Source organism: Apodemus sylvaticus, chromosome 9, assembly GCF_947179515.1.
Source record: "Apodemus sylvaticus chromosome 9, mApoSyl1.1, whole genome shotgun sequence".
NCBI lineage: Eukaryota > Metazoa > Chordata > Mammalia > Rodentia > Muridae > Apodemus > Apodemus sylvaticus.
The window spans coordinates 101,610,675-101,632,319 of record NC_067480.1 but is presented as its reverse complement, the minus strand read 5'-3'; the positions used below and the strand labels follow the sequence as shown (position 1 = coordinate 101,632,319).

The following is a 21,645-nucleotide window of genomic DNA, read 5'->3' as shown; positions in this document are numbered from 1 at the left end:
CTGAGCTCTACCTGACTCCTGTACCAACACACCACCAAACAAACCAGAAAGGAATTTGAGGAATTTGAACAGAAAATAAAATATAACCGCATTGTCCAGGTTTGCATAGGGGAACACTGTCACAAACAAAATAGAGTAAACTAAAGGGGAAAAAAAAAAGGTTCAGTGTGGTGGCCAATGCTTTGGATCCCAGCCCTCAAGAGGCAGAGACAGGAGGACCTTTTCAAGTTAGATGACATCCTGCTACTACACCTAGACAGCTCTAGACTGTCCAGGGCAGCCTAGTACGACTGAAACTAGAGAAAAAACAACAACAACAACAACAACAACACTATCTGTATATTTTATCTACAGAAGATAAAAACATGGAAACAATCATAAGTAGAATGATAAGTATAAACCTCCAAAATACACAATTTCAAAATGACAACGTTACTTAAAAGCGAGTACAATATAGAGTTGAATGTTAAGTTTAAGTCTTGGGATTTTTTTTTTGTTCACACCACAAATCATCATCCCCTATAAAGAGACAGGATAACAATGAAAGCAATGTTTGGGAGCTGTAACCTAGATGCCTAAAGAAAATACTGTGGCTAATTCTCTGTGAAACCCACTAATCTGACTGAAAGCTTCATTTTTTCATAGCCTTCTCCCAGAGTCCCTCTTACCTCTTAAATCAGTTGGCTTTCTTTTATGTAGGTATCGTGGGGGAACACGCTGTAGAGCAGAGGTGGCGTCCAACTCAGAGATCTGCCTGCCTCTGTCTCCCAAGTGCTTCGGTGAAAGCTTTTGACACCTAAAGAAACAGAACACCATCTCTAAACTCCTCCCATTAGATACGAAAAAACAGAAAACAAAGAAACAAAGAAAGAAACAACAGCAGAGCCAAAAAATAAAAAAAATAAAAAAATGGACACACATCCCAAGATTCTGTGACTGCAACATAGGGGGAATCAGAGACTGTCCTCTAGAGGGGTGTCACAAAGACAGACAGCTACTACTTGTGTTTATTGCTGGGCATCTCACCCATGGCTGCACACATGGGTACTGCACGCAAGTACTCGGCCATGGAGACCCTCTTGGAACCCTCCTGGAAGGATCTTAAGAAGGAGAATAAAATGTATGGAGTGTATACTAAAAGAAGGAAGGCTTGGAGATACGGGGGGCTTAGTGTTCTAGACACTGGGCTCTGCCATCGATTCCATTGGAATGCAACTCACTGGGTCCCATTCTCAGATTCATCTCAGTGTCTTTAATGGTGCAGAGAGAGAACATTGGTTTGTTTGTTTGGGTTCCCTTTAAGACCTAGTCAGACTCTGTAGCCTAGTAGTTGATCTATGGCCCAGGCTGGCCTCAGAATCCTAGATTTGCTTAACTCCCTCTACAGAGTAGTGAGACATCAACCCATGGGCCACTATGCCCAGCTCAGAGAAATAGTTTTGAGACAAGTATCTTTCTTCTAAATCTTTGAAATGAAAAGCATCATCACTATGGTAGTCAGGGTTCTCTCTAGAGAAGCACAACTTACAGAATGAATCTCTACATACATACAGAAAGGGGATTGAGTTGAATGACTTACAAGGTGTGGTCCCACTAATCCAGTGGTTTGCTATGATGATGGAAAGTTCAGAGTTCCAGAATCCACTCAGTCCACAAGGCTGGAGGTCTCAACTGGTCTTCAGTAGAGATGCTGGGATCCCGGTGAAGGAATGGACTTGCTAGCAAGGTGAGAGCAAGCAGGCAAAGAGGAAAAGCTCCTTCTTCCCTGTCTTTATATAGGCTTTGAGAAGGAGGTGTGGCCCAGTTTGGATTAGATTAGAATCTCTCCTGATTGGATGTCCTCAAGGCAAGATTGGGATTAAAGGTGTGTGTCTGCCTGCCTGGAGATGTGGATCAGAAGTGATCTAATTGCCCAGCAGTGGTGGCACACACCTTTAATCCCATTTAATGCTGGGATTAAACAAAACAAAGAACAAAACAGAAAACAAACACAAACCAAAACCAAATAAACAACAAAGACAAACAAACAAGGAAACCAAAAAGTGACCTAATCATGATCACCTCACGGCACATTCAGCACCACACCTATCAGCTTTTTGAAATTAGACCAGACCTCTTCTTGAGATGCTTTGCTAGCATGGTTGTTGTGGTTGTCATTGTTGTTGTTGTTGTTCTGTTTTTTTTTTTGTTTTGTTTTGCTTTCTGCTTTCAACACCCATCGCAATGACCTCTTAAAAGACCCGAGTCAAATGAACTGTTTGCCATTCGAGTTGCAGTCACAGGCTGGCCAATGGTTAAGCAGATTTGTGCCTGCCACCATTTCCTGAATGGTTTAGTCTGTAAACATTCAAGGGGATTGAACTGGTCTGCCCTTGTATATGAAAACCCCAAATTCTAGTTTACTCCCAATGAGCAATGACACTATCTATTCCTTGCTAGTAAACTACATGGTCCCCAGATATCACTCTAAGACCCTGAGATGTAGAATATTTGCTGACTCCCAGGCAAGATTGAGAAACCTAGCTCTATTGAAGCCCTGGAATATAATATACCATGGAAGTGGCTTTGAGGCCAGCTTTAATTCCACTCTCTTGGGTGACAACAATATTTGCAGGCCATACTTGTGAATGTTTTTAAGAGGCAAATACCATGAGCTTTGGCCTTCACTCTTGAGCCCAGACCCACAGAGACCCAAACTGTGTAAAGATTATTCTATCACGACTGTTTGTGGCCTTTCTCAGCTCCACCCCACGCTTACCTGGCCATGGCCAGGTAGCTCTGACCCATATCAAAGGGGCTGCTTGCCCCTCTTCTCCCTCTCTCTCTCATCCTCTCATTCTCTTGCCCTCTTTGGCTCTTCCATTTTCCTTTCCGGTCCCCACTCCCTCCACATACGGTCCTGGCCAGCTTCTACTTCTCTCCTCCTCTCTGCCTCTTAACTCTCCCCATCAACTCCCTTCCCCATGCCCCAAAGAAACTCTCTTCCATGCTATACCATCCTGTGGGTGGTCCCTCTGGGTGAAGGGTTGCCTCTGCATGGGTCCACTGAGGCAAGTTCTTCCCCCCACAGGCCCAGAGAACGCAATCTTATTCCACCTTCTACTTTGATGATTACAACAACCACCAAAGAAATCAGTCTCCAAGGTGAAGGTGAATTACTACTTTAGTACCCTAGAATGCCTGTTCCCCCACCCCAGCACACCTTTGCCTTTTAGTATGGCAAAGGTGAAAATGCTACCTTCAACACAACAGCAACAAGTAAAATGTATCCCCAAGATAAGTCAGGGCCAAAGAGGTCTGTTTCAGAGTTAAAAATCAAACTAAAACACACAAAAAGGCAAAAAGAAATTACATTAGATTGTAGATTTTATTTGAAAACAGGCAAGGAAAAGAGGAGAAATCCAAAGAAGCCAAACCCAAATCCCCCATGGTCTGCACAGTCCAGTTGCCAACCCTCCCTCCCTCCCTCCCCCTAGGCATCACAGATGAGGCTTCTGGGTCCCATTTCTCGCATGGATTTGCTCAGTCAGTGTCCATGCTTTCCATATAAGCATCCAACTGTGCGTCCAACCCCTCTGCAGTAAGCTGCTGCTTCGAGTTGCTGCTGGCCCCTCTAGCTCGTCCCTGGTAGCCTCCACTTGTCCCTCTCCTGGTGACTCCGGCACGCGAACCTCCCGAGCCAGGGTTTCTTGTCATGCCTCCTCTGTTGATGCTTTGTGCAGGTCTTGGTTGCATAAGGATCTGGGATGTGACGAGCTGGATCTTCATGCGGCGGCCATCCAAAGGCACACCATTGTACTCTTGCATAGCCTTCAGGGCATCTGCTTCCCGTTCAAAGTGCACCTCTGCTGTCCCCAAACTTTGTCCAGAGCGATCATAGTGCACGGTGGCTTTCTTCAAGGTTCCGGATGAAGCAAAGACTTCCTGTATATCAGCATCGGACACTGCAAAGTCCAGGTTGGACACAAGCAGCTTCCCACCGCTGTCCACGCTGGCTCCACCCACGAAGGCCCTGTGGACTAGGTCCTGCTGCCACTTGTCCCGACGTTGCTTCTGGTGGCTGTATGGTGCCACCCGGTTCCTGCCGCGCAGGGCCATGGCAGGCTGCTTCCTCCTAGGCTCACCACCGCCGCCTGCTTTGAAGCCACGGAAGTTCTGGTAGCCGGCCCCTCTGCGACCCCGGCCCCACCAGGGACCTCCTTGCTGCCTCCGGTTCAGCTTGATGATGTCATCCAAAGACATGTCCACTTTGTCGGCCATCGCCAGTGTGGATTCGGGCATCAGATCGAGCCCACCTGTTTTGAAAACAAAGGTTTAACCTTATGTTCAAAGTCTCTCCCTGGTGCTTTTAGCATAGTAAATCACTGAGCAACAGGGAAGAGGTCCTGAGAACTTGATGAGGAAAAACAAGAATTTTCAACAGGAACACTCTTTATCGACAAAGGTTTCAATTGAAACCATTACAGGTGGCTGTATCTCCTCCTGATTGTTTGGTAAGTGATAGAAGTGCTTAATTACATTTCTGGCCTACTCAGAGTGCTTCCTATACAACTCTTAACACCACACTTTCCAAACAACATTGGAAACATCTGAACAGGCAAACCCAATGAGCTGAGGCCAGTCTCTGGGAACCAGTACCTATCGAGGAGACAATTCACCCATCCAAGTCTTCTGAGCTCTACCTGACTCCTGTACCAACACACCACCAAACAAACCAGAAAGGAATTTGAGGAATTTGAACAGAAAATAAAATATAACCGCATTGTCCAGGTTTGCATAGGGGAACACTGTCACAAACAAAATAGAGTAAACTAAAGGGGGAAAAAAAAAGGTTCAGTGTGGTGGCCAATGCTTTTGATCCCAGCCCTCAAGAGGCAGAGACAGGAGGACCTTTTCAAGTTAGATGACATCCTGCTACTACACCTAGACAGCTCTAGACTGTCCAGGGCAGCCTAGTACGACTGAAACTAGAGAAAAAAAAAAAAAACAACAACAACAACACTATCTGTATATTTTATCTACAGAAGATAAAAACATGGAAACAATCATAAGTAGAATGATAAGTATAAACCTCCAAAATACACAATTTCAAAATGACAACGTTATTTAAAAGCGAGTACAATATAGAGTTGAATGTTAAGTTTAAGTGTTGGGATTTTTTTTTGTTCACACCACAAATCATCATCCCCTATAAAGAGACAGGATAACAATGAAAGCAATGTTTGGGAGCTGTAACCTAGATGCCTAAAGAAAATACTGTGGCTAATTCTCTGTGAAACCCACTAATCTGACTGAAAGCTTCATTTTTTCATAGCCTTCTCCCAGAGTCCCTCTTACCTCTTAAATCAGTTGGCTTTCTTTTATGTAGGTATCGTGGGGGAACACGCTGTAGAGCAGAGGTGGCGTCCAACTCAGAGATCTGCCTGCCTCTGTCTCCCAAGTGCTTCGGTGAAAGCTTTTGACACCTAAAGAAACAGAACACCATCTCTAAACTCCTCCCATTAGATAGGAAAAAACAGAAAACAAAGAAACAAAGAAAGAAACAACAGCAGAGCCAAAAAATAAAAAAAATAAAAAAATGGACACACATCCCAAGATTCTGTGACTGCAACATAGGGGGAATCAGAGACTGTCCTCTAGAGGGGTGTCACAAAGACAGACAGCTACTACTTGTGTTTATTGCTGGGCATCTCACCCATGGCTGCACACATGGGTACTGCACGCAAGTACTCGGCCATGGAGACCCTCTTGGAACCCTCCTGGAAGGATCTTAAGAAGGAGAATAAAATGTATGGAGTGTATACTAAAAGAAGGAAGGCTTGGAGATACGGGGGGCTTAGTGTTCTAGACACTGGGCTCTGCCATCGATTCCATTGGAATGCAACTCACTGGGTCCCATTCTCAGATTCATCTCAGTGTCTTTAATGGTGCAGAGAGAGAACATTGGTTTGTTTGTTTGGGTTCCCTTTAAGACCTAGTCAGACTCTGTAGCCTAGTAGTTGATCTATGGCCCAGGCTGGCCTCAGAATCCTAGATTTGCTTAACTCCCTCTACAGAGTAGTGAGACATCAACCCATGGGCCACTATGCCCAGCTCAGAGAAATAGTTTTGAGACAAGTATCTTTCTTCTAAATCTTTGAAATGAAAAGCATCATCACTATGGTAGTCAGGGTTCTCTCTAGAGAAGCACAACTTACAGAATGAATCTCTACATACATACAGAAAGGGGATTGAGTTGAATGACTTACAAGGTGTGGTCCCACTAATCCAGTGGTTTGCTATGATGATGGAAAGTTCAGAGTTCCAGAATCCACTCAGTCCACAAGGCTGGAGGTCTCAACTGGTCTTCAGTAGAGATGCTGGGATCCCGGTGAAGGAATGGACTTGCTAGCAAGGTGAGAGCAAGCAGGCAAAGAGGAAAAGCTCCTTCTTCCCTATCTTTATATAGGCTTTGAGAAGGAGGTGTGGCCCAGTTTGGATTAGATTAGAATCTCTCCTGATTAGATGTCCTCAAGGCAAGATTGGGATTAAAGGTGTGTGTCTGCCTGCCTGGAGATGTGGATCAGAAGTGATCTAATTGCCCAGCAGTGGTGGCACACACCTTTAATCCCATTTAATGCTGGGATTAAACAAAACAAAGAACAAAACAGAAAACAAACACAAACCAAAACCAAATAAACAACAAAGACAAACAAACAAGGAAACCAAAAAGTGACCTAATCATGATCACCTCACGGCACATTCAGCACCACACCTATCAGCTTTTTGAAATTAGACCAGACCTCTTCTTGAGATGCTTTGCTAGCATGGTTGTTGTGGTTGTCATTGTTGTTGTTGTTGTTCTGTTTTTTTTTTGTTTGTTTGTTTTGTTTTACTTTCTGCTTTCAACACCCATCGCAATGACCTCTTAAAAGACCCGAGTCAAATGAACTGTTTGCCATTCGAGTTGCAGTCACAGGCTGGCCAATGGTTAAGCAGATTTGTGCCTGCCACCATTTCCTGAATGGTTTAGTCTGTAAACATTCAAGGGGATTGAACTGGTCTGCCCTTGTATATGAAAACCCCAAATTCTAGTTTACTCCCAATGAGCAATGACACTATCTATTCCTTGCTAGTAAACTACATGGTCCCCAGATATCACTCTAAGACCCTGAGATGTAGAATATTTGCTGACTCCCAGGCAAGATTGAGAAACCTAGCTCTATTGAAGCACTGGAATATAATATACCATGGAAGTGGCTTTGAGGCCAGCTTTAATTCCACTCTCTTGGGTGACAACAATATTTGTAGGCCATACTTGTGAATGTTTTTAAGAGGCAAATACCATGAGCTTTGGCCTTCACTCTTGAGCCCAGACCCACAGAGACCCAAACTGTGTAAAGATTATTCTATCACGACTGTTTGTGGCCTTTCTCAGCTCCACCCCACGCTTACCTGGCCATGGCCAGGTAGCTCTGACCCATATCAAAGGGGCTGCTTGCCCCTCTTCTCCCTCTCTCTCTCATCCTCTCATTCTCTTGCCCTCTTTGGCTCTTCCATTTTCCTTTCCGGTCCCCACTCCCTCCACATACGGTCCTGGCCAGCTTCTACTTCTCTCCTCCTCTCTGCCTCTTAACTCTCCCCATCAACTCCCTTCCCCATGCCCCAAAGAAACTCTCTTCCATGCTATACCATCCTGTGGGTGGTCCCTCTGGGTGTAGGGTTGCCTCTGCATGGGTCCACTGAGGCACGCTCTTCCCCCCACAGGCCCAGAGAACGCAATCTTATTCCACCTTCTACTTTGATGATTACAACAACCACCAAAGAAATCAGTCTCCAAGGTGAAGGTGAATTACTACTTTAGTACCCTAGAATGCCTGTTCCCCCACCCCAGCACACCTTTGCCTTTTAGTATGGCAAAGGTGAAAATGCTACCTTCAACACAACAGCAACAAGTAAAATGTATCCCCAAGATAAGTCAGGGCCAAAGAGGTCTGTTTCAGAGTTAAAAATCAAACTAAAACACACAAAAAGGCAAAAAGAAATTACATTAGATTGTAGATTTTATTTGAAAACAGGCAAGGAAAAGAGGAGAAATCCAAAGAAGCAAAACCCAAATCCCCCATGGTCTGCACAGTCCAGTTGCCAACCCTCCCTCCCTCCCTCCCCCTAGGCATCACAGATGAGGCTTCTGGGTCCCATTTCTCGCATGGATTTGCTCAGTCAGTGTCCATGCTTTCCATATAAGCATCCAACTGTGCGTCCAACCCCTCTGCAGTAAGCTGCTGCTTCGAGTTGCTGCTGGCCCCTCTAGCTCGTCCCTGGTAGCCTCCACTTGTCCCTCTCCTGGTGACTCCGGCACGCGAACCTCCCGAGCCAGGGTTTCTTGTCATGCCTCCTCTGTTGATGCTTTGTGCAGGTCTTGGTTGCATAAGGATCTGGGATGTGACGAGCTGGATCTTCATGCGGCGGCCATCCAAAGGCACACCATTGTACTCTTGCATAGCCTTCAGGGCATCTGCTTCCCGTTCAAAGTGCACCTCTGCTGTCCCCAAACTTTGTCCAGAGCGATCATAGTGCACGGTGGCTTTCTTCAAGGTTCCGGATGAAGCAAAGACTTCCTGTATATCAGCATCGGACACTGCAAAGTCCAGGTTGGACACAAGCAGCTTCCCACCGCTGTCCACGCTGGCTCCACCCACGAAGGCCCTGTGGACTAGGTCCTGCTGCCACTTGTCCCGACGTTGCTTCTGGTGGCTGTATGGTGCCACCCGGTTCCTGCCGCGCAGGGCCATGGCAGGCTGCTTCCTCCTAGGCTCACCACCGCCGCCTGCTTTGAAGCCACGGAAGTTCTGGTAGCCGGCCCCTCTGCGACCCCGGCCCCACCAGGGACCTCCTTGCTGCCTCCGGTTCAGCTTGATGATGTCATCCAAAGACATGTCCACTTTGTCGGCCATCGCCAGTGTGGATTCGGGCATCAGATCGAGCCCACCTGTTTTGAAAACAAAGGTTTAACCTTATGTTCAAAGTCTCTCCCTGGTGCTTTTAGCATAGTAAATCACTGAGCAACAGGGAAGAGGTCCTGAGAACTTGATGAGGAAAAACAAGAATTTTCAACAGGAACACTCTTTATCGACAAAGGTTTCAATTGAAACCATTACAGGTGGCTGTATCTCCTCCTGATTGTTTGGTAAGTGATAGAAGTGCTTAATTACATTTCTGGCCTACTCAGAGTGCTTCCTATACAACTCTTAACACCACACTTTCCAAACAACATTGGAAACATCTGAACAGGCAAACCCAATGAGCTGAGGCCAGTCTCTGGGAACCAGTACCTATCGAGGAGACAATTCACCCATCCAAGTCTTCTGAGCTCTACCTGACTCCTGTACCAACACACCACCAAACAAACCAGAAAGGAATTTGAGGAATTTGAACAGAAAATAAAATATAACCGCATTGTCCAGGTTTGCATAGGGGAACACTGTCACAAACAAAATAGAGTAAACTAAAGGGGGAAAAAAAAAGGTTCAGTGTGGTGGCCAATGCTTTTGATCCCAGCCCTCAAGAGGCAGAGACAGGAGGACCTTTTCAAGTTAGATGACATCCTGTTACTACACCTAGACAGCTCTAGACTGTCCAGGGCAGCCTAGTACGACTGAAACTAGAGGAAAAAAAAAAAAACACAACAACAACACTATCTGTATATTTTATCTACAGAAGATAAAAACATGGAAACAATCATAAGTAGAATGATAAGTATAAACCTCCAAAATACACAATTTCAAAATGACAACGTTACTTAAAAGCGAGTACAATATAGAGTTGAATGTTAAGTTTAAGTGTTGGGATTTTTTTTTGTTCACACCACAAATCATCATCCCCTATAAAGAGACAGGATAACAATGAAAGCAATGTTTGGGAGCTGTAACCTAGATGCCTAAAGAAAATACTGTGGCTAATTCTCTGTGAAACCCACTAATCTGACTGAAAGCTTCATTTTTTCATAGCCTTCTCCCAGAGTCCCTCTTACCTCTTAAATCAGTTGGCTTTCTTTTATGTAGGTATCGTGGGGGAACACGCTGTAGAGCAGAGGTGGCGTCCAACTCAGAGATCTGCCTGCCTCTGTCTCCCAAGTGCTTCGGTGAAAGCTTTTGACACCTAAAGAAACAGAACACCATCTCTAAACTCCTCCCATTAGATAGGAAAAAACAGAAAACAAAGAAACAAAGAAAGAAACAACAGCAGAGCCAAAAAATAAAAAAAATAAAAAAATGGACACACATCCCAAGATTCTGTGACTGCAACATAGGGGGAATCAGAGACTGTCCTCTAGAGGGGTGTCACAAAGACAGACAGCTACTACTTGTGTTTATTGCTGGGCATCTCACCCATGGCTGCACACATGGGTACTGCATGCAAGTACTCGGCCATGGAGACCCTCTTGGAACCCTCCTGGAAGGATCTTAAGAAGGAGAATAAAATGTATGGAGTGTATACTAAAAGAAGGAAGGCTTGGAGATACGGGGGGCTTAGTGTTCTAGACACTGGGCTCTGCCATCGATTCCATTGGAATGCAACTCACTGGGTCCCATTCTCAGATTCATCTCAGTGTCTTTAATGGTGCAGAGAGAGAACATTGGTTTGTTTGTTTGGGTTCCCTTTAAGACCTAGTCAGACTCTGTAGCCTAGTAGTTGATCTATGGCCCAGGCTGGCCTCAGAATCCTAGATTTGCTTAACTCCCTCTACAGAGTAGTGAGACATCAACCCATGGGCCACTATGCCCAGCTCAGAGAAATAGTTTTGAGACAAGTATCTTTCTTCTAAATCTTTGAAATGAAAAGCATCATCACTATGGTAGTCAGGGTTCTCTCTAGAGAAGCACAACTTACAGAATGAATCTCTACATACATACAGAAAGGGGATTGAGTTGAATGACTTACAAGGTGTGGTCCCACTAATCCAGTGGTTTGCTATGATGATGGAAAGTTCAGAGTTCCAGAATCCACTCAGTCCACAAGGCTGGAGGTCTCAACTGGTCTTCAGTAGAGATGCTGGGATCCCGGTGAAGGAATGGACTTGCTAGCAAGGTGAGAGCAAGCAGGCAAAGAGGAAAAGCTCCTTCTTCCCTGTCTTTATATAGGCTTTGAGAAGGAGGTGTGGCCCAGTTTGGATTAGATTAGAATCTCTCCTGATTGGATGTCCTCAAGGCAAGATTGGGATTAAAGGTGTGTGTCTGCCTGCCTGGAGATGTGGATCAGAAGTGATCTAATTGCCCAGCAGTGGTGGCACACACCTTTAATCCCATTTAATGCTGGGATTAAACAAAACAAAGAACAAAACAGAAAACAAACACAAACCAAAACCAAATAAACAACAAAGACAAACAAACAAGGAAATCAAAAAGTGACCTAATCATGATCACCTCACGGCACATTCAGCACCACACCTATCAGCTTTTTGAAATTAGACCAGACCTCTTCTTGAGATGCTTTGCTAGCATGGTTGTTGTGGTTGTCATTGTTGTTGTTGTTGTTCTGTTTTTTTTTTTTTTGTTTTGCTTTCTGCTTTCGACACCCATCGCAATGACCTCTTAAAAGACCCGAGTCAAATGAACTGTTTGCCATTCGAGTTGCAGTCACAGGCTGGCCAATGGTTAAGCAGATTTGTGCCTGCCACCATTTCCTGAATGGTTTAGTCTGTAAACATTCAAGGGGATTGAACTGGTCTGCCCTTGTATATGAAAACCCCAAATTCTAGTTTACTCCCAATGAGCAATGACACTATCTATTCCTTGCTAGTAAACTACATGGTCCCCAGATATCACTCTAAGACCCTGAGATGTAGAATATTTGCTGACTCCCAGGCAAGATTGAGAAACCTAGCTCTATTGAAGCCCTGGAATATAATATACCATGGACGTGGCTTTGAGGCCAGCTTTAATTCCACTCTCTTGGGTGACAACAATATTTGTAGGCCATACTTGTGAATGTTTTTAAGAGGCAAATACCATGAGCTTTGGCCTTCACTCTTGAGCCCAGACCCACAGAGACCCAAACTGTGTAAAGATTATTCTATCACGACTGTTTGTGGCCTTTCTCAGCTCCACCCCACGCTTACCTGGCCATGGCCAGGTAGCTCTGACCCATATCAAAGGGGCTGCTTGCCCCTCTTCTCCCTCTCTCTCTCATCCTCTCATTCTCTTGCCCTCTTTGGCTCTTCCATTTTCCTTTCCGGTCCCCACTCCCTCCACATACGGTCCTGGCCAGCTTCTACTTCTCTCCTCCTCTCTGCCTCTTAACTCTCCCCATCAACTCCCTTCCCCATGCCCCAAAGAAACTCTCTTCCATGCTATACCATCCTGTGGGTGGTCCCTCTGGGTGTAGGGTTGCCTCTGCATGGGTCCACTGAGGCACGCTCTTCCCCCCACAGGCCCAGAGAACGCAATCTTATTCCACCTTCTACTTTGATGATTACAACAACCACCAAAGAAATCAGTCTCCAAGGTGAAGGTGAATTACTACTTTAGTACCCTAGAATGCCTGTTCCCCCACCCCAGCACACCTTTGCCTTTTAGTATGGCAAAGGTGAAAATGCTACCTTCAACACAACAGCAACAAGTAAAATGTATCCCCAAGATAAGTCAGGGCCAAAGAGGTCTGTTTCAGAGTTAAAAATCAAACTAAAACACACAAAAAGGCAAAAAGAAATTACATTAGATTGTAGATTTTATTTGAAAACAGGCAAGGAAAAGAGGAGGAAATCCAAAGAAGCAAAACCCAAATCCCCCATGGTCTGCACAGTCCAGTTGCCAACCCTCCCTCCCTCCCTCCCCCTAGGCATCACAGATGAGGCTTCTGGGTCCCATTTCTCGCATGGATTTGCTCAGTCAGTGTCCATGCTTTCCATATAAGCATCCAACTGTGCGTCCAACCCCTCTGCAGTAAGCTGCTGCTTCGAGTTGCTGCTGGCCCCTCTAGCTCGTCCCTGGTAGCCTCCACTTGTCCCTCTCCTGGTGACTCCGGCACGCGAACCTCCCGAGCCAGGGTTTCTTGTCATGCCTCCTCTGTTGATGCTTTGTGCAGGTCTTGGTTGCATAAGGATCTGGGATGTGACGAGCTGGATCTTCATGCGGCGGCCATCCAAAGGCACACCATTGTACTCTTGCATAGCCTTCAGGGCATCTGCTTCCCGTTCAAAGTGCACCTCTGCTGTCCCCAAACTTTGTCCAGAGCGATCATAGTGCACGGTGGCTTTCTTCAAGGTTCCGGATGAAGCAAAGACTTCCTGTATATCAGCATCGGACACTGCAAAGTCCAGGTTGGACACAAGCAGCTTCCCACCGCTGTCCACGCTGGCTCCACCCACGAAGGCCCTGTGGACTAGGTCCTGCTGCCACTTGTCCCGACGTTGCTTCTGGTGGCTGTATGGTGCCACCCGGTTCCTGCCGCGCAGGGCCATGGCAGGCTGCTTCCTCCTAGGCTCACCACCGCCGCCTGCTTTGAAGCCACGGAAGTTCTGGTAGCCGGCCCCTCTGCGACCCCGGCCCCACCAGGGACCTCCTTGCTGCCTCCGGTTCAGCTTGATGATGTCATCCAAAGACATGTCCACTTTGTCGGCCATCGCCAGTGTGGATTCGGGCATCAGATCGAGCCCACCTGTTTTGAAAACAAAGGTTTAACCTTATGTTCAAAGTCTCTCCCTGGTGCTTTTAGCATAGTAAATCACTGAGCAACAGGGAAGAGGTCCTGAGAACTTGATGAGGAAAAACAAGAATTTTCAACAGGAACACTCTTTATCGACAAAGGTTTCAATTGAAACCATTACAGGTGGCTGTATCTCCTCCTGATTGTTTGGTAAGTGATAGAAGTGCTTAATTACATTTCTGGCCTACTCAGAGTGCTTCCTATACAACTCTTAACACCACACTTTCCAAACAACATTGGAAACATCTGAACAGGCAAACCCAATGAGCTGAGGCCAGTCTCTGGGAACCAGTACCTATCGAGGAGACAATTCACCCATCCAAGTCTTCTGAGCTCTACCTGACTCCTGTACCAACACACCACCAAACAAACCAGAAAGGAATTTGAGGAATTTGAACAGAAAATAAAATATAACCGCATTGTCCAGGTTTGCATAGGGGAACACTGTCACAAACAAAATAGAGTAAACTAAAGGGGAAAAAAAAAAGGTTCAGTGTGGTGGCCAATGCTTTGGATCCCAGCCCTCAAGAGGCAGAGACAGGAGGACCTTTTCAAGTTAGATGACATCCTGCTACTACACCTAGACAGCTCTAGACTGTCCAGGGCAGCCTAGTACGACTGAAACTAGAGGAAAAAAAAAAAACACAACAACAACACTATCTGTATATTTTATCTACAGAAGATAAAAACATGGAAACAATCATAAGTAGAGTGATAAGTATAAACCTCCAAAATACACAATTTCAAAATGACAACGTTACTTAAAAGCGAGTACAATATAGAGTTGAATGTTAAGTTTAAGTGTTGGGATTTTTTTTTGTTCACACCACAAATCATCATCCCCTATAAAGAGACAGGATAACAATGAAAGCAATGTTTGGGAGCTGTAACCTAGATGCCTAAAGAAAATACTGTGGCTAATTCTCTGTGAAACCCACTAATCTGACTGAAAGCTTCATTTTTTCATAGCCTTCTCCCAGAGTCCCTCTTACCTCTTAAATCAGTTGGCTTTCTTTTATGTAGGTATCGTGGGGGAACACGCTGTAGAGCAGAGGTGGCGTCCAACTCAGAGATCTGCCTGCCTCTGTCTCCCAAGTGCTTCGGTGAAAGCTTTTGACACCTAAAGAAACAGAACACCATCTCTAAACTCCTCCCATTAGATAGGAAAAAACAGAAAACAAAGAAACAAAGAAAGAAACAACAGCAGAGCCAAAAAATAAAAAAAATAAAAAAATGGACACACATCCCAAGATTCTGTGACTGCAACATAGGGGGAATCAGAGACTGTCCTCTAGAGGGGTGTCACAAAGACAGACAGCTACTACTTGTGTTTATTGCTGGGCATCTCACCCATGGCTGCACACATGGGTACTGCACGCAAGTACTCGGCCATGGAGACCCTCTTGGAACCCTCCTGGAAGGATCTTAAGAAGGAGAATAAAATGTATGGAGTGTATACTAAAAGAAGGAAGGCTTGGAGATACGGGGGGCTTAGTGTTCTAGACACTGGGCTCTGCCATCGATTCCATTGGAATGCAACTCACTGGGTCCCATTCTCAGATTCATCTCAGTGTCTTTAATGGTGCAGAGAGAGAACATTGGTTTGTTTGTTTGGGTTCCCTTTAAGACCTAGTCAGACTCTGTAGCCTAGTAGTTGATCTATGGCCCAGGCTGGCCTCAGAATCCTAGATTTGCTTAACTCCCTCTACAGAGTAGTGAGACATCAACCCATGGGCCACTATGCCCAGCTCAGAGAAATAGTTTTGAGACAAGTATCTTTCTTCTAAATCTTTGAAATGAAAAGCATCATCACTATGGTAGTCAGGGTTCTCTCTAGAGAAGCACAACTTACAGAATGAATCTCTACATACATACAGAAAGGGGATTGAGTTGAATGACTTACAAGGTGTGGTCCCACTAGTCCAGTGGTTTGCTATGATGATGGAAAGTTCAGAGTTCCAGAATCCACTCAGTCCACAAGGCTGGAGGTCTCAACTGGTCTTCAGTAGAGATGCTGGGATCCCGGTGAAGGAATGGACTTGCTAGCAAGGTGAGAGCAAGCAGGCAAAGAGGAAAAGCTCCTTCTTCCCTGTCTTTATATAGGCTTTGAGAAGGAGGTGTGGCCCAGTTTGGATTAGATTAGAATCTCTCCTGATTGGATGTCCTCAAGGCAAGATTGGGATTAAAGGTGTGTGTCTGCCTGCCTGGAGATGTGGATCAGAAGTGATCTAATTGCCCAGCAGTGGTGGCACACACCTTTAATCCCATTTAATGCTGGGATTAAACAAAACAAAGAACAAAACAGAAAACAAACACAAACCAAAACCAAATAAACAACAAAGACAAACAAACAAGGAAACCAAAAAGTGACCTAATCATGATCACCTCACGGCACATTCAGCACCACACCTATCAGCTTTTTGAAATTAGACCAGACCTCTTCTTGAGATGCTTTGCTAGCATGGTTGTTGTGGTTGTCATTGTTGTTGTTGTTGTTCTGGTTTTTTTTTTTTTTTTTTTTTTTTTTTGTTTTGCTTTCTGCTTTCGACACCCATCGCAATGACCTCTTAAAAGACCCGAGTCAAATGAACTGTTTGCCATTCGAGTTGCAGTCACAGGCTGGCCAATGGTTAAGCAGATTTGTGCCTGCCACCATTTCCTGAATGGTTTAGTCTGTAAACATTCAAGGGGATTGAACTGGTCTGCCCTTGTATATGAAAACCCCAAATTCTAGTTTACTCCCAATGAGCAATGACACTATCTATTCCTTGCTAGTAAACTACATGGTCCCCAGATATCACTCTAAGACCCTGAGATGTAGAATATTTGCTGACTCCCAGGCAAGATTGAGAAACCTAGCTCTATTGAAGCACTGGAATATAATATACCATGGAAGTGGCTTTGAGGCCAGCTTTAATTCCACTCTCTTGGGTGACAACAATATTTGTAGGCCATACTTGTGAATGTTTTTAAGAGGCAAATACCATGAGCTTTGGCCTTCACTCTTGAGCCCAGACCCACAGAGACCCAAACTGTGTAAAGATTATTCTATCACGACTGTTTGTGGCCTTTCTCAGCTCCACCCCACGCTTACCTGGCCATGGCCAGGTAGCTCTGACCCATATCAAAGGGGCTGCTTGCCCCTCTTCTCCCTCTCTCTCTCATCCTCTCATTCTCTTGCCCTCTTTGGCTCTTCCATTTTCCTTTCCGGTCCCCACTCCCTCCACATACGGTCCTGGCCAGCTTCTACTTCTCTCCTCCTCTCTGCCTCTTAACTCTCCCCATCAACTCCCTTCCCCATGCCCCAAAGAAACTCTCTTCCATGCTATACCATCCTGTGGGTGGTCCCTCTGGGTGTAGGGTTGCCTCTGCATGGGTCCACTGAGGCACGCTCTTCCCCCCACAGGCCCAGAGAACGCAATCTTATTCCACCTTCTACTTTGATGATTACAACAACCACCAAAGAAATCAGTCTCCAAGGTGAAGGTGAATTACTACTTTAGTACCCTAGAATGCCTGTTCCCCCACCCCAGCACACCTTTGCCTTTTAGTATGGCAAAGGTGAAAATGCTACCTTCAACACAACAGCAACAAGTAAAATGTATCCCCAAGATAAGTCAGGGCCAAAGAGGTCTGTTTCAGAGTTAAAAATCAAACTAAAACACACAAAAAGGCAAAAAGAAATTACATTAGATTGTAGATTTTATTTGAAAACAGGCAAGGAAAAGAGGAGAAATCCAAAGAAGCAAAACCCAAATCCCCCATGGTCTGCACAGTCCAGTTGCCAACCCTCCCTCCCTCCCTCCCCCTAGGCATCACAGATGAGGCTTCTGGGTCCCATTTCTCGCATGGATTTGCTCAGTCAGTGTCCATGCTTTCCATATAAGCATCCAACTGTGCGTCCAACCCCTCTGCAGTAAGCTGCTGCTTCGAGTTGCTGCTGGCCCCTCTAGCTCGTCCCTGGTAGCCTCCACTTGTCCCTCTCCTGGTGACTCCGGCACGCGAACCTCCCGAGCCAGGGTTTCTTGTCATGCCTCCTCTGTTGATGCTTTGTGCAGGTCTTGGTTGCATAAGGATCTGGGATGTGACGAGCTGGATCTTCATGCGGCGGCCATCCAAAGGCACACCATTGTACTCTTGCATAGCCTTCAGGGCATCTGCTTCCCGTTCAAAGTGCACCTCTGCTGTCCCCAAACTTTGTCCAGAGCGATCATAGTGCACGGTGGCTTTCTTCAAGGTTCCGGATGAAGCAAAGACTTCCTGTATATCAGCATCGGACACTGCAAAGTCCAGGTTGGACACAAGCAGCTTCCCACCGCTGTCCACGCTGGCTCCACCCACGAAGGCCCTGTGGACTAGGTCCTGCTGCCACTTGTCCCGACGTTGCTTCTGGTGGCTGTATGGTGCCACCCGGTTCCTGCCGCGCAGGGCCATGGCAGGCTGCTTCCTCCTAGGCTCACCACCGCCGCCTGCTTTGAAGCCACGGAAGTTCTGGTAGCCGGCCCCTCTGCGACCCCGGCCCCACGAGGGACCTCCTTGCTGCCTCCGGTTCAGCTTGATGATGTCATCCAAAGACATGTCCACTTTGTCGGCCATCGCCAGTGTGGATTCGGGCATCAGATCGAGCCCACCTGTTTTGAAAACAAAGGTTTAACCTTATGTTCAAAGTCTCTCCCTGGTGCTTTTAGCATAGTAAATCACTGAGCAACAGGGAAGAGGTCCTGAGAACTTGATGAGGAAAAACAAGAATTTTCAACAGGAACACTCTTTATCGACAAAGGTTTCAATTGAAACCATTACAGGTGGCTGTATCTCCTCCTGATTGTTTGGTAAGTGATAGAAGTGCTTAATTACATTTCTGGCCTACTCAGAGTGCTTCCTATACAACTCTTAACACCACACTTTCCAAACAACATTGGAAACATCTGAACAGGCAAACCCAATGAGCTGAGGCCAGTCTCTGGGAACCAATACCTATCGAGGAGACAATTCACCCATCCAAGTCTTCTGAGCTCTACCTGACTCCTGTACCAACACACCACCAAACAAACCAGAAAGGAATTTGAGGAATTTGAACAGAAAATAAAATATAACCGCATTGTCCAGGTTTGCATAGGGGAACACTGTCACAAACAAAATAGAGTAAACTAAAGGGGAAAAAAAAAAGGTTCAGTGTGGTGGCCAATGCTTTTGATCCCAGCCCTCAAGAGGCAGAGACAGGAGGACCTTTTCAAGTTAGATGACATCCTGCTACTACACCTAGACAGCTCTAGACTGTCCAGGGCAGCCTAGTACGACTGAAACTAGAGAAAAAACAACAACAACAACAACAACAACAACAACAACACTATCTGTATATTTTATCTACAGAAGATAAAAACATGGAAACAATCATAAGTAGAATGATAAGTATAAACCTCCAAAATACACAATTTCAAAATGACAACGTTATTTAAAAGCGAGTACAATATAGAGTTGAATGTTAAGTTTAAGTCTTGGGATTTTTTTTTGTTCACACCACAAATCATCATCCCCTATAAAGAGACAGGATAACAATGAAAGCAATGTTTGAGAGCTGTAAGCTAGATGCCTAAAGAAAATACTGTGGCTAATTCTCTGTGAAACCCACTAATCTGACTGAAAGCTTCATTTTTTCATAGCCTTCTCCCAGAGTCCCTCTTACCTCTTAAATCAGTTGGCTTTCTTTTATGTAGGTATCGTGGGGGAACACGCTGTAGAGCAGAGGTGGCGTCCAACTCAGAGATCTGCCTGCCTCTGTCTCCCAAGTGCTTCGGTGAAAGCTTTTGACACCTAAAGAAACAGAACACCATCTCTAAACTCCTCCCATTAGATAGGAAAAAACAGAAAACAAAGAAACAAAGAAAGAAACAACAGCAGAGCCAAAAAATAAAAAAAATAAAAAAATGGACACACATCCCAAGATTCTGTGACTGCAACATAGGGGGAATCAGAGACTGTCCTCTAGAGGGGTGTCACAAAGACAGACAGCTACTACTTGTGTTTATTGCTGGGCATCTCACCCATGGCTGCACACATGGGTACTGCACGCAAGTACTCGGCCATGGAGACCCTCTTGGAACCCTCCTGGAAGGATCTTAAGAAGGAGAATAAAATGTATGGAGTGTATACTAAAAGAAGGAAGGCTTGGAGATACGGGGGGCTTAGTGTTCTAGACACTGGGCTCTGCCATCGATTCCATTGGAATGCAACTCACTGGGTCCCATTCTCAGATTCATCTCAGTGTCTTTAATGGTGCAGAGAGAGAACATTGGTTTGTTTGTTTGGGTTCCCTTTAAGACCTAGTCAGACTCTGTAGCCTAGTAGTTGATCTATGGCCCAGGCTGGCCTCAGAATCCTAGATTTGCTTAACTCCCTCTACAGAGTAGTGAGACATCAACCCATGGGCCACTATGCCCAGCTCAGAGAAATAGTTTTGAGACAAGTATCTTTCTTCTAAATCTTTGAAATGAAAAGCATCATCACTATGGTAGTCAGGGTTCTCTCTAGAGAAGCACAACTTACAGAATGAATCTCTACATACATACAGAAAGGGGATTGAGTTGAATGACTTACAAGGTGTGGTCCCACTAATCCAGTGGTTTGCTATGATGATGGAAAGTTCAGAGTTCCAGAATCCACTCAGTCCACAAGGCTGGAGGTCTCAACTGGTCTTCAGTAGAGATGCTGGGATCCCGGTGAAGGAATGGACTTGCTAGCAAGGTGAGAGCAAGCAGGCAAAGAGGAAAAGCTCCTTCTTCCCTGTCTTTATATAGGCTTTGAGAAGGAGGTGTGGCCCAGTTTGGATTAGATTAGAATCTCTCCTGATTGGATGTCCTCAAGGCAAGATTGGGATTAAAGGTGTGTGTCTGCCTGCCTGGAGATGTGGATCAGAAGTGATCTAATTGCCCAGCAGTGGTGGCACACACCTTTAATCCCATTTAATGCTGGGATTAAACAAAACAAAGAACAAAACAGAAAACAAACACAAACCAAAACCAAATAAACAACAAAGACAAACAAACAAGGAAATCAAAAAGTGACCTAATCATGATCACCTCACGGCACATTCAGCACCACACCTATCAGCTTTTTGAAATTAGACCAGACCTCTTCTTGAGATGCTTTGCTAGCATGGTTGTTCTGGTTGTCATTGTTGTTGTTGTTGTTCTGTTTTTTTTTTTTTGATTTGTTTTGCTTTCTGCTTTCAACACCCATCGCAATGACCTCTTAAAAGACCCGAGTCAAATGAACTGTTTGCCATTCGAGTTGCAGTCACAGGCTGGCCAATGGTTAAGCAGATTTGTGCCTGCCACCATTTCCTGAATGGTTTAGTCTGTAAACATTCAAGGGGATTGAACTGGTCTGCCCTTGTATATGAAAACCCCAAATTCTAGTTTACTCCCAATGAGCAATGACACTATCTATTCCTTGCTAGTAAACTACATGGTCCCCAGATATCACTCTAAGACCCTGAGATGTAGAATATTTGCTGACTCCCAGGCAAGATTGAGAAACCTAGCTCTATTGAAGCCCTGGAATATAATATACCATGGAAGTGGCTTTGAGGCCAGCTTTAATTCCACTCTCTTGGGTGACAACAATATTTGTAGGCCATACTTGTGAATGTTTTTAAGAGGCAAATACCATGAGCTTTGGCCTTCACTCTTGAGCCCAGACCCACAGAGACCCAAACTGTGTAAAGATTATTCTATCACGACTGTTTGTGGCCTTTCTCAGCTCCACCCCACGCTTACCTGGCCATGGCCAGGTAGCTCTGACCCATATCAAAGGGGCTGCTTGCCCCTCTTCTCCCTCTCTCTCTCATCCTCTCATTCTCTTGCCCTCTTTGGCTCTTCCATTTTCCTTTCCGGTCCCCACTCCCTCCACATACGGTCCTGGCCAGCTTCTACTTCTCTCCTCCTCTCTGCCTCTTAACTC

The 21,645-nt window shown here is 45.4% G+C and overlaps 4 protein-coding genes across 4 annotated transcripts; all 4 read right to left on the bottom strand.

Moving 5' to 3' along the window:
- Nucleotides 1-3,552: 3,552 nt before the first annotated feature.
- LOC127692704 (THO complex subunit 4-like) lies at nt 3,553-4,281 on the bottom strand (the record flags this gene model as incomplete). Its single annotated transcript, XM_052193316.1, has 1 exon — nt 3,553-4,281. A coding segment is annotated over exon 1 (729 nt), but the record flags the coding sequence as incomplete, so codon positions are not given.
- A 3,947-nt stretch (nt 4,282-8,228) lies between these two features.
- Nucleotides 8,229-8,957, bottom strand: LOC127692705 (THO complex subunit 4-like; the record flags this gene model as incomplete). Its single annotated transcript, XM_052193317.1, has 1 exon — nt 8,229-8,957. A coding segment is annotated over exon 1 (729 nt), but the record flags the coding sequence as incomplete, so codon positions are not given.
- Nucleotides 8,958-9,628: 671 nt separating this feature from the next.
- Nucleotides 9,629-13,624, bottom strand: LOC127692010 (THO complex subunit 4-like). The gene is made up of 2 exons (XM_052191891.1): nt 12,896-13,624; nt 9,629-9,643 (listed from the first exon to the last, which is right to left on the bottom strand). The coding sequence occupies exons 1-2, from the start codon at nt 13,622-13,624 to the stop codon at nt 9,629-9,631; spliced, it is 744 nt and encodes a 247-aa protein (XP_052047851.1).
- Nucleotides 13,625-14,295: 671 nt separating this feature from the next.
- Nucleotides 14,296-18,303, bottom strand: LOC127692009 (THO complex subunit 4-like). The gene is made up of 2 exons (XM_052191890.1): nt 17,575-18,303; nt 14,296-14,310 (listed from the first exon to the last, which is right to left on the bottom strand). The coding sequence occupies exons 1-2, from the start codon at nt 18,301-18,303 to the stop codon at nt 14,296-14,298; spliced, it is 744 nt and encodes a 247-aa protein (XP_052047850.1).
- Between the last annotated feature and the right edge of the window lie 3,342 nt (nt 18,304-21,645).